This window comes from Salmo salar, chromosome ssa28, assembly GCF_905237065.1.
Source record: "Salmo salar chromosome ssa28, Ssal_v3.1, whole genome shotgun sequence".
Classification (NCBI taxonomy): domain Eukaryota; kingdom Metazoa; phylum Chordata; class Actinopteri; order Salmoniformes; family Salmonidae; genus Salmo; species Salmo salar.
Genome location: NC_059469.1, coordinates 14,739,302 through 14,756,700, shown reverse-complemented (window position 1 = coordinate 14,756,700; position 17,399 = coordinate 14,739,302). Strand labels below are relative to the sequence as shown.

The 17,399-nt window shown below is 43.9% G+C and overlaps 1 protein-coding gene across 1 annotated transcript in view; it reads left to right on the top strand.

Annotated features, from left to right (window-relative positions):
• shisa9a (shisa family member 9a) overlaps positions 1-12,300 on the top strand; it is a 49,533-nt gene extending 37,233 nt beyond the window's left edge. The window contains exons 3-4 of the mRNA XM_014178923.2: positions 1,013-1,141; positions 5,738-12,300. Coding sequence (XP_014034398.2) covers positions 1,013-1,141; positions 5,738-7,068 — 1,460 coding nt within the window. The 3' untranslated portion in view covers positions 7,069-12,300. The remainder of the gene's footprint in view (positions 1-1,012; positions 1,142-5,737) is intronic.
• Positions 12,301-17,399: the final 5,099 nt, after the last annotated feature.

The window sequence follows — 17,399 nt, the reverse complement described above, 5'->3', positions numbered from 1 at the left end:
CCACTCTGACAGCCCAAAGAGATGAAACAGAGGGAAACAACTGTCTGAATCAATAGGCTCTTGTTGCTGACATGGCTCCCCTTCCTCTGTCTGTCTCTCTGTGACGGGAGGAAGACAAAAGGGTGATGTCGCCGCTGCCGTAAGTAAATAAGACCGCTGCCGCTCTCTCCTCTCGCTTGGGCGGCGCAGCGTTTAGCTCTCTGTAGGGCTCTCTGTTTGATTCTGAGACTTAAGCTAGACGAAGCTACTCGGAGTCGGTTGGGAATATTAATATGAGGACTGGGTAAATCCTCCAGACATACAAAGCTCTTTCTTTTCTGCTCTCTGTCTCATTCACTCTTTCCGTCTCTATTTGCTTTCTATCGGCCCTCTCCCTTTCTTTCATTTTTTCCCTCTTGCTCTGCTTTCTCTATGTACTGTATCGCTCTCTCTCTTTCACTCCTTCTCCTGCGCTCTCTCTCTCTCCCTCTCACGCTCTCTCTCACTCACTCTCTCTCTCTCTCTCTCTCTCTCTCTCTCACGCTCTCTCTCTCTCACGCTCTCGCTCGCTCGCTCTCCACTCCTTCTCCCTCGCTTAATCCGGCTTTCAAGGGCTGTAGTCTCTTATAAAGTATCACTTTACCTTGAGTAAGATGGCAATTAACGTTCATCTCCATTACAGTAGGAGGATGGTTCTAAATCAGAGCTTGCTCTTTTTTTTACTGTCATTATCATGAGAAAAAAGACAATACCAGACCTGTCATGTACTTACCCAACAAAAACATCAATATAACTAATGGTTCATTATTTCGACCCATGGTGGGCTGATACTGGGACAGGGCATGTGTATTGTAAAGTGAGAATAGCTGTTTATTGATGTGTTATGTGTCCCCACAAGTGACATACCTAATATTTGTGTGTTATTGACATATAACTACAATGGTTAAATGTCACTATCTTGACTTATTGTAATGAGACCATGTTGGTACCAAAGCCCTCTAACATTACTCCATTTTGTGTCTTGTCTCTTCAGAGGGAGGTCAGATTAACAACACCGTGGGCCAGCCACACCCCTACCCTGCTCTGAGCCAGCTGGCTCACGTCTATGAACAACAACAACCTGGGAAGGAACTCAACAAGTACGCCTCGCTCAAGCTCGTCGGTGAGTGTCTGCTCTATCTGCTTTGTCCTGCTTTGTTGACGCTGTCTGTGTCTGTAGAGGCCTGGGTTCGACTAAGTCTAGAACGAGTAAGCCTGGTACGACTAAGTAGTGTATACCATTATGTATACAGTCGTGGCCAAAAGTTTTGAGACTGACACAAATATTCATTTTCACAAAGTCTGCTGCCTCAGTTCGTATGATGACAATTTGCATATACTCCAGAATGTTATGAAGAGATGAATTGCAAATTCCCTCTTTACCATGCAAATTAACTGAATCCCCCCCCCAAAAAAACATTTACACTGCATTTCAGCCCTGCCACAAAAGGCCCAGCTGACATCATGTCAGTGATTCTCTCGTTAACACAGGTGTGAGTGTTGACGAGGACAAGGCTTGAGATCACTCTGTCATGCTGATTGAGTTCAAATAACAGACTGGAAGCTTCAAAAGGAGGGTGGTGCTTGGAATCATTGTTCTTCCTCTGTCAACCATGCTTACCTGCAAGGAAACACGTGCCGTCATCATTGCTTTGCACAAAAGGGCTTCACAGGCAAAGATTTTGCTGCCAGTAAGATTGCCCCTAAATCAACCATTTATTGGATCATCAAAAACTTCAAGGAGAGCAGTTCAATTGTTGTGAAGAAGGCTTCAGGACGCCCAAGAAAGTCCAGCAAGCGCCAGGACCGTCTCCTAGAGTTGATTCAGCTGCGGAATCGGGGCACCACCAGTACAGAGCTTGCTCAGGAATGGCAGCAGGCAGGTGTGAGTGCATCTGCACGCACAGTGAGGCGAAGACTTTTGTAGGATGGCCTGGTGTCAAGAAGGGCAGCAAAGAAGCCACTTCTCTCCAGGAAAAACATCAGAGACAGACTGATATTCTGCAAAAGGTAAAGGGATTGGACTGCTGAGGACTGGGGTAAAGTCATTTTCTCTGATGAATCCCCTTTCCGATTGTTTGGGGCATCTGGAAAAAAGCTTGTCCGGAGAAGACAAGGTGAGCGCTACCATCAGTCCTGTGTCATGCCAACAGTAAAGCATCCTGAGACCATTCATGTGTGGGGTTGCTTCTCAGCCAAAGGAGTGGGCTCACTCACAATTTTGCCTAAGAACACAGCCATGACTAAAGAATGGTACCAACACATCCTCTGAGAGCAACTTCTCCCAACCATCCAGGAACAGTTTGGTGACTAACAATGCCTTTTCCAGCATGATGGAGCACCTTGCCATAAGGCAAAAGTGATAACTAAGTGGCTCGGGGAACAAAACATCGATATTTTGTGTCCATGGCCAGGAAACTCCCCAGACCTTAATCCCATTGAGAACTTGTGGTCAATCCTCAAGAGGCAGGTGGACAAACAGAAACCCACAAATTCTGACCAACTCCAAGCATTGATTATGCAAGAATGGGCAGCCATCAGTCAGGATGTGGCCCAGAAGTTAATTGACAGCATGCCAGGGCGGATTGCAGAGGTCTTGAAAAAGAAGGGTCAACACTGCAAATATTGACTCTTTCCATCAACTTCATGTAATTGTCAATAAAAGCCTTTGACACTTATGAAATGCTTGTAATTATAATTAAGTATTCCATAGTAACATCTGACAAAAATATCTAAAGACACTGATGCAGCAGACTTTGTGAAAATTGATATTTGTGTCATTCTCAAAACTTTTGGCCACGACTGTACACTACGTTTCATAAAGGGTTTCTGTTTATTGCCCACTTTCGCTGGAGATAAAGATCGGTGGGTGTCTAATATAAAGGTCTCACAGTCACAGTCAAAAACAGAATCAATTTGTTTGGTGGTTGACATTCTGTACATTCCATTCCACTGACGGCATATTTGATTTGAATAGAGCCTAAACCACTTTTCAATTTCAATACCATAATACATACGAGCAAAGCAAACAACAATTTATTTGAGTAGAAGTCGTGCTGAGTCTTCTTCTTTAGTATGCTAAAGGCAGCTCCCCCAGAAACAAAATGATAGGATCCATCTGGCTCTGAGTACTGTATAATCACAGTCACTACCTTTGGAAAACACAACATCACGGGAATGCAAAATACCCACATCTCATTGAGATGTTAAATGTAGGAGTAAAGCTCTTAATTTTAAATGCAATTCCCAATCCATCACTTTACCATTCAGTCCCTGACTCATTTTGAACAGATTGTTGTGATTGTTTACACAAAGACACTCCATTATGCTGGGGCATTCAGAGGGAGTAGAGAAGATGAAGTGTTTTTCTGTTTTGTGTTTATGCCACACAGTTTATATAACCATTAGCTATTCAATCTGAGACAATTAAGAATGGGAAATGTTGACTGATATGGCCCATATCTCCTATGTTTGACTAATAAATTGAGCTTAGTAGCTTGGTATTCATGAGGCTATCTGCATACTGGAGTAGGTCCACAATACCAGCAACTTTTTTAGAGAGACACCTATATTTGCTTATTTCTCCTCCTCCTCTTCCTCCCCCTCTTCCTCCCCTTCTTCCTCCTCCTCCCCCTCCTCCTCCCCCCCTCTTCCTTCTCCCCCTCATCATCATTTTCCTCCCCTCTTTCCCGTGCTCCTCTCCCTCTACCCCCAAGCCTAATCTCAATGTGATTCTCCTTTTCTCATCTTCACCTTTCCGCTCCCCAGGACTCTATCTGATTTAATGTCTGTAATAGAGGGTCTCCCACCCCCAGTATTCAGAGCCTTGACTACGGCCTAACTGATAGCTTCTCATTCTAGAGCCGCTCTCCAATGAGATTGCACAGGAGTTATTTTAATCTGCTTTAGAAAGGAATGGACGCATAGTCCCAAGAGACCATCTCCATCTCCTGGAGTCATGAACCGATGATATGCACGTGGAGACGCACAATAACGAGGGCAGCCGAGAGGGACAGGAAGAGGGAGAGAGGGAGAGAGACGGAGACTGAGAAAGAGAGCGGCACGGAGACAGACGATAAATGGTGCCTTCATTTGAGCTGTGTTATTGCGAAACTTTAACTGAGCACTTTTTCTTCCCTCCTCCATATTGCTCTGCCCTTATTCCACTCATCACAAGTGGCCTGAAGGAAAGAAACACTCTAGTTTGAAACCACAGTGTTGTTTTCCCCTTTTTTCTTTAATTGCCTTTCTGTCACATTCCCAACGGTAGCTACAGAATCCTCAGGCTGAGAGCTGATAAGCCACAATTCTGCAAATCAATATGTATCTGTACTGTCCCCAAGCGAATCTATAAGGTCACACTATTGGATTTTAGAACCAGACATGGAGAGACGGACTAATAAAAGGGACCCAGTACCCAAAACGTAACCCTGAAGACGATTTGGATATCTCTATCTTTCACTGGAGCAAATGGCCAATTACTATGTATGGCATTGCAAATGCATTTGTGTCTCACTACTCCACCACCCCAATACCATAGAGACCAACAGTTAGGCTATTGCTGGCATTTCTCAGATACTATTGTAGCCTAATTGGAGTTGACACATCATTTAGTCCCTACAGTCCCGACGCCAAGCATCCACATTTGAATCGTTTTTGTATGTCTGTGGCCTTTTGTGACGGAGGAACTTACTCTGTCCGTCTGTGGTTATTCTGTTTCTCGTCACGTTTCCCTGTGAATGTGTGTGTGCCGTTGAGCTGACTGTTGCTAGATTGATTTATGTGTCGCCTGACTGAGTTTGATCCCAGGGGCGGTTTTCTTGCAGCCAGGCAGACAGGCAGACATGAGGCGAGCTCACCGTTCACAGTGCCTCGCCATGCCCTCCTGGCTCGTTTTCCTGCACTAGAAGGAGAGCAGAGCAATAAACTAGATGCATAGTTGCAGCGGCAAGTCAAACTCCCCTAGTATGTTAACTTTATCTTCAAGGATGTGAAAAGCGAAGGGCCATCCACCTTAACCTAAGAGTCACACTAGGATGCTCATTGCTCAACAGCTAAGGTTAAAGATTATTGAGTGAACCGGGGAATGTGAATCACCGAGTAAAAAGGACACATTTCTCAGTGATAAGAGCGATTACAGATTGCCGACATGAACGACAGAGAAATTAATGAGTTCAATTTAACGTGACTAAACTGAATGATGTAGGCTAGTTGGAGGGCACAGGTCTTGGGAGACAGGAAGCATATGAGGCAGAGAATGCTATAGCCTAGACAACGTTCACCTGCCTAGAAATGCCTTCATATCAATTGATCAGCAGAGTCCAATTTAAATTCTCCTCATTTACGGTATTTACAGTACATGTGTAGAAGTAGTAGCCTGCAGTGTCTGTATTATATCATAGGGTTTCAACCAAAGCAGTCTGTGTTACTTTGATGGTTGTAGGCTGTCTGGGTGATTCCAGGGCCGTTGGAAAGGTTGAGCGAAATATAATTCCTTCTAAGCAAGTTCCTCCTCCAACAGGGTGAAGTAGAAAACATGTTTGTTTTGGTATGGTATTACAGTAGGGGAAAGAACTAGAGTTAAAGGTAATGGTAAGTGCACAACCAGAGATGACTTTTGGGAGCGTAGGCTACTAAAGGTGCTATAGGGCAGTATTACAGTAGTATTATAAACTACAAAACATCTTAAACATATGCATCTGCCTCTATCTCCATGCAGCGGCCAAGGCCAACGGCGACTTCTACAACAAGCGGCGTCTGATGGTGGAACTGCCATCCGAAGGCGGCCTCCCCCTCCAACACATGAACGCCATGCGACCTATGAACCCCATGACCAACAACCCTATTTCCCACAACCCAATTAATAACCCCACCATGACCCACAATCCAATGAACAACCCCACGGCCCACATCAACCCCACGGCCCACATCAACCCCACGGCCCACATCAACCCCACGGCCCACATCAACCCCACGGCCCACATCAACCCCACGGCCCACATCAACCCCACTGCCCACAACAACCCCATGTCCCACAACAACCCCATGTCTCACAACAACCCCATGTCCCACAAAACCCCCATGTCCTACATCAAGCCCATGTCCCACAACAACCCCATGTCCCACAATAACCCCATGGCCCACACCAACCCCATGGCCCACAACATCCCCATGGCCCACAACAACTCCATGGGCCACAACAACCCCATGGGCCACAACAACCCCATGGCCCACAACAACCCCATGGCCCACAACAACCCCATGGCCCACAACAACCCCATGGCCCACAACAACCCCATGGCCCACAACAACCCCATGTCCCACAATAACCCCATGGCCCACACCAACCCCATGGCCCACAACAACCCCATGGCCCACAACATCCCCATGGCCCACAACAACCCCATGGCTCACAACAATCCAATGGCCCACAACAACCCCATGGCCCACAACAACCCCATGGCCCACAATCCCATGAATCCCATTAGCCCCCTGGGCTCCCTAGGCCCAGAGCCCGTGGCCACCTACATCACAGAGATGCCCAGCAGCTTGCCCATTCTATCCAGCTCCCACCAGGGCTCCACCATGCCAGCCGCGCCCAAGCTGAACGCACAGAAGCCCCAAAGACTCAGCAGCAGTGGCTGTGGCGGCGACAGAGTCAGTAATAAAGGTTCAGGAGCCATGACCATGTCCAGCATGACTAGAACAGGGACTTTCCCGGGGCCTCACCGCCACACCGGGACGGTTCCCGGGCCTCACCACCAACAACAACACCACCACCAACATCAAGAGCAACAACACCACCCACTGGCCTACAGCTCCAACACCATCGCAGCCCCCAGGGGGATGGGGGCGGGGATGGGTCTGAAGGGCTGGGACGGGACTGAGACGGTAGGCAGGAGGAAGGGTTACGGCTCCAAGAGGCCCCAGTGTACAGTGGAGCAGATCAACAAGCTGCACAGTCAGTCCCGCTCCCAGAGCCACAGTCAGCACTTCCTGCCCACCCAGCCTTACTTTGTGACCAACAGTAAGACGGAGGTAACTGTGTGAGAGAGTGGGAGAGGGGGACGAAGGTTGCCCAAAGCAGAGTCACCCAACAGGCAAAGAGGGAGAGGACAGAGATGGTGGTGTGTAAGGCCCAGGTTGTTTTGTGTCTTTCTGGGAGCGGGGGCCAGAACAGTGCACCCTGGTGGTGTGGCAGTGTGCTTGCGTGTGCCGTCCAGTATGAGTGGGTAACTGCACATGTGACTGTCAGTCAATCCTACACAGATCCTCAGTCAGACGGCAGGGGGGCGGGATTGTATAACTATGGCAACGTCCAACAGAAGTATCAAATTCATTGTGTGTGTTATAATATCTGTGTAATGACAACATTATCAACCAATGACAGTGAAACGTGAATACAGCAACAGCAAAAGGAAACATGAGATTGCCATGGATTGCATTACCAAATCTGACAAGCAATATGAGATCTATGGACACCACAATGGCTGGGGCTAAAACATTGAGCAGGGAAACAACAAACTGTGGGGAAAGGAAAAGACATTCATTAAGGAGGCTCTCTCCTACAAAGCCATTGAATCAGCCACAGTTTTAGGGTTATGGGATATGGCTACGAACATTATGGGCTTTGTTCTGTGCTTGTAGCCTTGAAAAGTCTCTTGGTCATCAACACAGAGAATGAAGGCCATTGTCCTGTATATTTGAAGTACAGTACTTGATCACAGCTGACCCGAAGGCAAGGAGGCTGAAGCATTATCTTGAGGATAGTCCTGTACTCCTGAAAGACTCATCAGTCCCAATGCTGTTCACACATAGAATCACAGAGAATCTGTGATCCAATATTTAAACATGTGACTACAGACCATGGCCATCTGTAGTGATACCAGCAAGCTTTTATATTCCCCTTTTTCTCTCTCTTTCATTCTCTCTATCCCTCTGAGAAAAGACAACCTTCAGGTAAAGACAATGTAAAGAGAGAGAAAGTGGTTCTGAATCGTTTCTGTTCTACAGTGTATGGCAAGGCCCCGATAAGAACTATGAAACCCTATTGAGAGATATCCCTCACCTGTATTATTGCTACACGGTATTGTGATTTATATAATGTACCAACATTTGTATTTCTGTTTGTATTTTTGTATGACTGTGTCCTCTTGGCCATCTCTTCACTCTGGCATTTGTGGAAAATACTGTTGCTAGGGCATCCAAATATATGATGGTCTAAAAGTAGAAGACAAAACCTCTTCAAGCAAATTGAACAGTCAAATCTATACAAGCTGAATTTATAGTCCCATTTCAGCCTATAGAAAGCATACTGCATTCATGTACTTATTGGAAACATCCCCCATGTGTTTCTGATTGTAAACATCCCCCATGTGTTTCTGATTGTAAACATCCCCCATGTGTTTCTGATTGTAAACATCCCCCATGTGTTTCTGATTGTAAACATCCCCCATGTGTTTCTGATTGTAAACATCCCCCATGTGTTTCTGATTGTAAACATCCCCCATGTGCTTCTGTTTGTAAACATCCCCCATGTGCTTCTGTTTGTAAACATCCCCCATGTGTTTCTGATTGTAAACATCCCCCATGTGTTTCTGATTGTAAACATCCCCCATGTGTTTCTGATTGTAAACATCCCCCATGTGTTTCTGATTGTAAACATCCCCCATGTGTTTCTGATTGTAAACATCCCCCATGTGTTTCTGATTGTAAACAAACCCCTCATGTTTATTTTCTTTCTCTTCTTTGCTCATGTAAAGGACGTCACGATGCTTGTTTATCGAGTACCACTTCCTCCCGATTCGGCCCATACCAAATAAGAATTTGTTCTTAACTGACTTGCCTAGTTAAATAAAAAAATAAAAAAATTCCTAGCGCAAACTCTGCCTTGCTAGGACACGTGACCACCCTCCTGAAGCGTCGTACCAGTCAGCGCCACTCGAAAAACTAGCTATACACTGGTGCAAGTGGGGACACTTCAGGCTGAGGAGTAAGTTTCACACATCTCCATGTGCTACATTCACCCCCAAACTTACTCAACTGCGACCCCAGCTTTGAGCTGAGCGCAACTGTACATCCGAGTCACTAGGCACCACTGTAAAGGACATCACGCTGCTTGCTTAGCCAGTACCACTTCCTCCCAAGTTGGCCCATACTTGGCGCGAACTCAGGACCTCTGCCTGGCTGACCATCCTCCTCACACCTGACCATCCTCTTGAAGCGATTTACAAGTCGGTTCCACGTGAAAAGCTAGCTATTCGCTGGCGCAAGTAGGGACACTTCAGGATTAGGAGTAAGTCTCACACATCTCCATGTGCTACACTCCCCTGGTGGTTCCACTGTGTAAGCCATGATAAATAACATCAATGTTTTCAGGATATGCATTATCACAATATTCAATTGAATTAATCCAGCTATGCGGAAATCTGGAAATATGAACCCCAAACCAACAACATTAAAGTTCACACTGCTCTCAGTGCAGCGGGAAGGCAGATGGGAAGGCAGGCAGGGAGGGAGGCAAACCAGGCAGACAAAGGAACTCAAACAGAACATATTTTGTCTGAGCAGTGCACCGGGAAGGCAGGGAGGGAGGCAGGCAGAGAGGCAGGGAGGCAGGCAGGCAGAGAGGCAGGAAGGCAGGCAGAGAGGCAGGGAGGCAGTCAGAGAGGCAGGGAGGGAGGCGGGCAGGTAGGGTTACAGGCAGAGGAGGAGGCAGGCAGGCAAACCAGGGAGGCAAAGCAGCTCAAGCATAACATATTTTGTCTGAGCAGCATTCTGCACTCAGCATAACTTAATAGAGAAGAGTCATCCTTCACACTGTGTTCTTCCCAGCAGCAGACTCGGAGTGCATTCAGAGCACAGTTGGTCAGCGGGACTCACTCTGAAGTAGCAGTCATACAGCTCTGAGACGCTGAGAGGGCAGGAGATACTGGAGTATTACTAGTGTAGTATATTACTACTTTGTCAATGATTGCCTTCTCGTGACTGTCCTTATAGTAATGTTATGATATCATAGCTTTATCATTTCCATAGTTTTACCTGGCTTGATTCGGCCCACTCGGACAAAGTGTATAAGGTCCCTAGCAGACCATTCCACACTAGCACACCATTTAGAATGCATGGCCATGCCAATGCATTCCCTCATTCTAAGTGTGCCAGTCTGGATATTGGAATGGAGCCTAATTCCCCCTCATCACATCTGATCCTTTCTTCCCCTCTAAAGCCAGGTGTCTGAAATTAGCAGATCGCCGAGCCAGCCAGCTCCTGCCTACCCAGCCTAGTTCCTGATTGACCTGCTGCCAAAGAAAATTGTTTCTGCTCGGCTGAAAGGAGCGAAATTAAGACTGGATGGTGCGAGTGGCCTAATTAGTGGAATCAGACCCTCTCGTTCCCCCACTCTGCTCTTGCCTCACGGTAGCAAATTGATCGAAGGAGTCGGGTGGTCGATACAATCAGGGCTGCCAGGCATGCAGCTGAAGTCTTGTATTAACTGCCTGGCTGAATATGATTTAGTATTGTGTAGTATAGTGTTGCTCGTTAATAACAACAATCACCCTGGATTTCTGTATGGCTTGAACATAAACTACCCCTGATTGAGAGACCAATTAACATAAACTACCCCTGATTGAGGGAACAATTCAGGCAAACCTGTACAGTACCAATTGTCACTCAAAGAGGCTACATTAAGGAACTGTGTGAACCCGGAAATATTTCGTGTGTATAATAAATGTGATTTTTGTTCATTTTCTTGGAAACCTGAAAACGTGTTGAAACCATTCTTGTAAAGGTGTCTAAAGGAAGTGACTCATTAGAATGTTGGGACGATGTTTGAAGCCACTACACCGTTATTCTCTCTTTCTGTCAAACTTAACTTGGTGGTTTCATTTGATTTTCCTCCTACAACCTTGAAGTGAGGAAGTTGAGATAATTACATATAATTACAATCTTGCGCCTATCCTTTCAGAAAAGAAGTGACTGAAATGAATCTGTAGACAGAGAGAGAGAGGGGGAGAAAATAAAAACCTCTCTAAACCGTCAACATCAGACTCTCGCGTTCTTTCAGCTGCCTGCTGTAACAGGGAGAAACTCCACCTGGGAACTCAACATAAAAACTCATCTTGGAAACTCGGTGTAGGGGGGATGAGGACTTTGCTTTTCAATCAATAAGATATACAAACCAGACGAGATTAAACCTGACCTTAAAATACCTGCCATTACTACTTACCATTATTGACATTTATAATATAAAATCATAAAACATCTGCAACCTACACACACACACACACACACACACACTCTCCCACAGTAATCAGCATCAGTAAAGGTATCAGGATTGTGAGCACTGACAAATAATGGAAGTTGTCTAAATTCTTATAAATGATTAAAATGAGCAATGTAGTCACAGGCATCAATTTTGCAGATTACCCAACCAAATGTATATTGAAAAATGTATTTGTCCGTGAATGTTATGTTTGTATGATTTGGTTGTACTGATAATGTACACCAGGTTATGTCGAGCCAGCTGAAAACATAACGACGGTTTATGCTCAGAACAGAAATTGGAAGTGTATTAGATTATGAACTTTTTACCACAGTTCTGTACTAACCAGATAAGCAAACCAGGCGGGGACGTTAGCAATTATTGTTAAACCATTCTGTATGACAGAGAAACATAATTGTATTTATCAAGCCGTAAAAAAGGAATACATACAATGGGCTGATACTAAAGGACTTCTGCAGGTCTGATTTCTATAACACATTTTACACTGTTTATTTGGTTACCCAGAAGAGGTGAGTTGAATAAATTCCAGTTAATTTCAGTTCCACCCTGTCGTTGAAACGATGGAATGTTTAATCATGCTTTTGTCTGCTATGCCAACCTGTTGATTTCTGTCATTCTGCCTTCTATCAAAAACTGTCTAAACTAAATATTGTACTGTATACACATGATGAGGGTGAAGATATCAAACAACATCTGCCGTTTCTCTTACATCTGATTAAGGGGTTTGTTCCAATAGGAGGTATATCGTTTAAGTTATTATCTGATATCAGAATCAATAGAAGGGTATCAAACCCATACAATCTGTGTGTTTGATATTTCTGGGGTTTGAACTCAATTGCAATCAAGGGCCAATGTGGAATGATTAATATGCTTTCTATAAACTACAGTATATAAATATAATCCATAGAAACCACATCCTTTAATAGATTCTTACATTTATTAGATCATCTGAATTCTAATCATGCATTAATCAATAAAAGTCTGTTTTTGATGTCCAACTCATTCTATGATATTTATATACACTACTGTTCAAAAGTTTGGGGTCACTTAGAAATGTCCTTGTTTTTGAAAGTGAAGAGGTGACTCCAGGATGCTGGCCTTCTAGGCAGAGTTGCAAAGAAAAAGCCATATCTTAGACTGGCCAATAAAAAGAAAATATTAAGATGGGCAAATGAACACAGACATTGGACAGAGGAACTCTGACTAGAAGGCCAGCATCCCGGAGTCGCCTCTTCACTGTTGACGTTGAGGACAATTTAATAAAACTGCCAGTTGAGGACTTGTGAGGTATCTGTTAATTGCAAAAGGGTTTTCTAATTATCAATTAGCCTTTTAAAATTATAAACTTGGATGAGCTAACACAACGTGCCATTGGAACACAGGAGTGATGGTTGCTGATAACGGGCCTCTGAACTCCTATGTAGATATTCCAATAAAAATCAGCCGTTTCCAGCTACAATAGTCATTTACAACATTAACAATGTCTACACCGTATTTCTGAACAATTTGATGTTATTTCAATGGACAAAAAATGTGCTTCTCTTTCGAAAACAAGGATATTTCTAAGTGACCACAAACTTTTGAACGGTAGTGTACATATGTGTATATTTATACATTGGACTGATTAGAGTGATTATTAGTCAAGCATATTTTATTATAGAGCCTATCCCATACTCTTGTTTAAACAGTAGCTATAAGAATACACTGCTGCCCCACTGTTGCCAGTCCTGACCTATGATTTGTGAGGTTCAGTTATGGGGTAGCTGTATTTTTGGGTACTGTTAAATTATAAATAGATATAAAAAAAAAATATATATATATAGCAAAGTTTTGTCCGAGAATATATTACTATAGTGTTGCTATGAATTTGTCTTTTTTAGTTTATGGATTGACTGGAGTTCCTTCTTTTTTTCTTTTTTCAACAATTAATTTGATGTTGAAAAATGTTAATTTGTCATCTACAGATTACTATCAGTGTTCTATATTCAACTTTCTTATGTGGCAATAAAAAGATGAGTACATAACTTCTGAAAACACTGTATTCTGCCTGTTCCTTTTTCTCTTTATCGTCCTGTTTTTTCTGTCCTAATCGTCCCCCAAGAGGTTCTCCCACTATCCCTGTCTCTCCTCTCTTCCTCTCCTTTTCAAGCTCGCTGAGTCCATGCCAGTCAGTTAATGTGTCCTTGGAATTAAAACTGCTGATTGCTGCCAGCTACAGTCAAGCCATACTGTTTGGTCATAAACATTGCTTTTACCTTCAAATGAACCGGCGATTCATGAGAAAACAAATGCTGTCCTCACCTTTACAGGTAGGAGACTGCCAGATTTCCAAAGCACTAATTACAGCATGCTGCCGGCGCTATTGGCTATAAAAGAACATCTGTAGAGGCAACCCTGGGTTTTCCAATCAATCAGGAAAAAATAAGCCCTGAGTTTCATCCCACCATAGAAGCTACCTTCTCCTCCTGATCAACCTAGCCAAATAACACAGCAGTGAGCCAAATAACATAACAATGAAGCAAATAACACAACATTGAACTGTTTGTGCAATATGTCGCTGAAGACAGGGGTTTCTCTCCCTCTTGCCATTCATTCATGTCTTTATTGATGTCTGGTCCTCCACAAGTCGACCTGGAGTAATTGTGTCGGAGCCTGGCCCACAGTGGCTCATATCCTGAGAGAGAGGACAGGGAAAGAGGCCCACTGATGAGCCATGTGGTATCCAGGTGCACTGACACGCTCCCCTGGTCCTTACTGCCCGTTCAAATCAAATAAAAGTTTATTTGTCACGTGCACCGAATACAACAGGTGTAGACCTTACAGTGAAATGCTTACTTACAGGCCCAAACCAACAGTGCAATTTTAAAGTAAAAAAATAGGTATTAGGTGAACAATAGATAAGTAAGAAAATAAAAAACAACAGTAAAAAGACACTGAATAATAACAGTAGCGGGGCTATATACAGGGGACCGGTTAGTTGGGCTAATTGAGGTAGTATGTACAGCTGAAGTCAGAAGTTTACATACACTTAGGTTGGAGTCCTTAAAACTTGTTTTTTAACCACTCCACAAATTTCTTGTTAACAAACTATAGTTTTGGCAAGTCGGTTAAGGCATCTACTTTGTTCATGACACAAGTACTTTTCCAACAATTGTTTACAGACAGATTATTTCACTTATACTTCACTTTGTCACAATTCCAGTGGGTCAGAAGTTCACATACACTAAGTTGACTGTGCCTTTAAACACCTTGGAAAATTCCAGAAAATGATGTCATGGCTTTAGAAGCTTCTGATAGGCTAATTGACATAATTTGAGTCAACTGGAGGTGTACCTGTGGATGTATTTCAAGGCCTACCTTCAAATTCAGTGCCTCTTTGCTTGACATCATAGGAAAAGCAAAAGAAATCAGCCAAGAACTCAGAAAAGTCTGGTTCATCCTTGGGAGCAATTTCCAAATGCCTGAAGGTGCCACGTTCATCTGTACAAACAATAGTACGCAAGTATAAACACTATGGGACCACGCAGCCGTCATACCGCTCAGGAAGGAGACGTATACTGTCTCCTAGAGAGGAATGTACTTTGGTGCAAAAAGTGCAAATCAATCCCAGGACAAGGACCTTGTGAAGATGCTGGAGGAAACAGCTACAAAAGTATCTATATCCACAGTAAACCGAGTCCTATATCGACATAACCTGAAAGGCCGCTCAGCAAGGAAGAAGCCACTGCTCCAAAACCGCCATAAAAAAAGCCAGACTACGGTTTACAACTGCACATGGGGACAAAGATCGTACTTTTAGGAGAAATGTCCTCTGGTCTGATGAAACAAAAATAGAACTGTTTGGCCATAATGACCATGTTTGGACCATGTTATGTTTGGAGGAAAAAGGGGGAGGCTTGCAAGCCGGAGAACACCATCCCAACCGTGAAGCACGGGGGTGGCAGCATCATGTTGTGTGGGTGCTTTGCTGCAGGAGGGACTGATGCACTTCACAAAATAGATGGCATTATGAGGAAAGAAAATGATGTGGATATATTGAAGGAACATCTCAAGACATCAGTCAGGAAGTTAAAGCTTGGTCGCAAATGGGTCTTCCAAATGAACAATGACACCAAGCAAACTTCCAAAGTTTGACCTAAGTTAAACAATTTAAAGGCAATGCTACCAAATACTAATTGAGTGTATGTAAACTTCTGACCCACTGGGAATGTGATGAAAGAAAAAAAGCTGAAAGAAATCATTCTCTCTACTATTATTCTGACATTTCACATTCTTAAAATAAAGGTACAGTTGAAGTCGGAAGTTTACATACACCTTAGCCGAATACATTTAAACTCAGTCTTTCACAATTCCTGACATTTAATCCTAGTAAAAATTCCCTGTTTTAGGTCAGTTAGGATCACCACTTTATTTTATTGGCGCTTTGCCTGTTTGATGGTTCGTCGGAGCTTTGTACGTGTCTCTGTGTGTGGAGAACAGTGTGTGGAGAACAGGCGATCTAGATTTTTTTCCCTTTGGTTGCGCATTTAACATGTTGATAGAAATTTGGTAAAACTGATTTAAGTTGCCCTGCATTAAAGTCCCCGGCCACTAGGAGCGTCGCCTCTGGGTGAGTGGTTTCCTGTTTGCTTATTTCCTTATACAGCTGACTGAGTGCGGTCTTAGTGCCAGTGTCCATCTGTGGTGGCAAATAAACAGCCACGAAAAGTATAGATGAAAACTCTCTTGGCAAATAGTGTGGTCTACAGCTTATCATAAGATACTCTACTTCAGGCGAGCAAAATCTAGAGACTTCCTTAGATTTTGTGCACCAGCTGTTGTTCAGCTGTTTTTCACACCACTCAGACCGAGACGTTCATAAAAGCTACAGAGACAGGATAACATCAATAAAGGCTAGCTTAGAAACACCTTTATCTAATTATCCCAGATTTCTAAAGACATACAAAGACCTGTATTGGTATTGTCTGTCCTCTGAAATGAACGTCAATCTGGTCTCGCCTTTTCTCAACTTGTTCTGAATATATTTGTCAACACCAGCGATTCAGTGATTCATTTGATATTTCATGTTGATATGAAATTATTGAGGAAATGCTCTTTAGAAAAGCCTTAAATCCATTGAAAACTATTATCACTATTTTCCTGCATGTTATTTTCAACACCTATTTTCCCAACTGAGAAGCCAAATGCCTCTGCATTTATTCCCCTCTTGTAGAACATATTCAATAGAATACATGACTCTATATAGTTAGGAGCTAATGGGAAAGTCCTTGGGTGGCAGCCACCACTGTGCCCTGTGTGCACCGTGACAGCACATTTTATTTACACACACACACGCACGCACGCACGCACGCACACACACACACACACACACACACACACACACACACACACACACACACACACACACACACACACACACACACACACACACACACACACACACACACACACACACACACACACACACACACACACGCACACACACACCGACATACCTGTTTGGTACCCTTTTCAATGACACGGTGACAGCACCGTTTATTCACCCCGCTCTGACGAGGGTACCCAGGTGTCCCTGTGCTGGCTTCGTGTCAGCAGAGTGAACACTCCATATTTCTAAAGGAGGCACTCATGTTGTGCCTCTCTACTTATTCTGCGTCACGCTAACTGTGGTTTTATGACAGGGTGGAGGGTGATGTATGCATACAGGCACAACTCTGAGAACACAGCCACCTGGGGGTGATAATAACATGTGCAGTTTTTCTGTCTTTATCCACGCTGAACTTTAAAACTGGAAATGTACTTTGTGTGTATCTTTCCATTTTGGTTTAAATACTTTATATACAGTAAATTGGCCAGAATCATGTGGCTAAATGTGGTTCTCTACTCATACCCTGCAACTGTACAGTGCAAGCCTACCCCATCAATCTCTCCTATCCCCACAGCGTTTCTTAATGTTTCCAAACTCTTAAATTATAACCTCATCAATAGAGATAGCACTGCTTCTTTCGTGTTTTCCAGTCAAGTGTCTGCTGGTGGTCAATTTGACAGCTGAATTTGAGGAGCCAGAGGGGTTGCAGGACTCAACAGTTCGTGGATG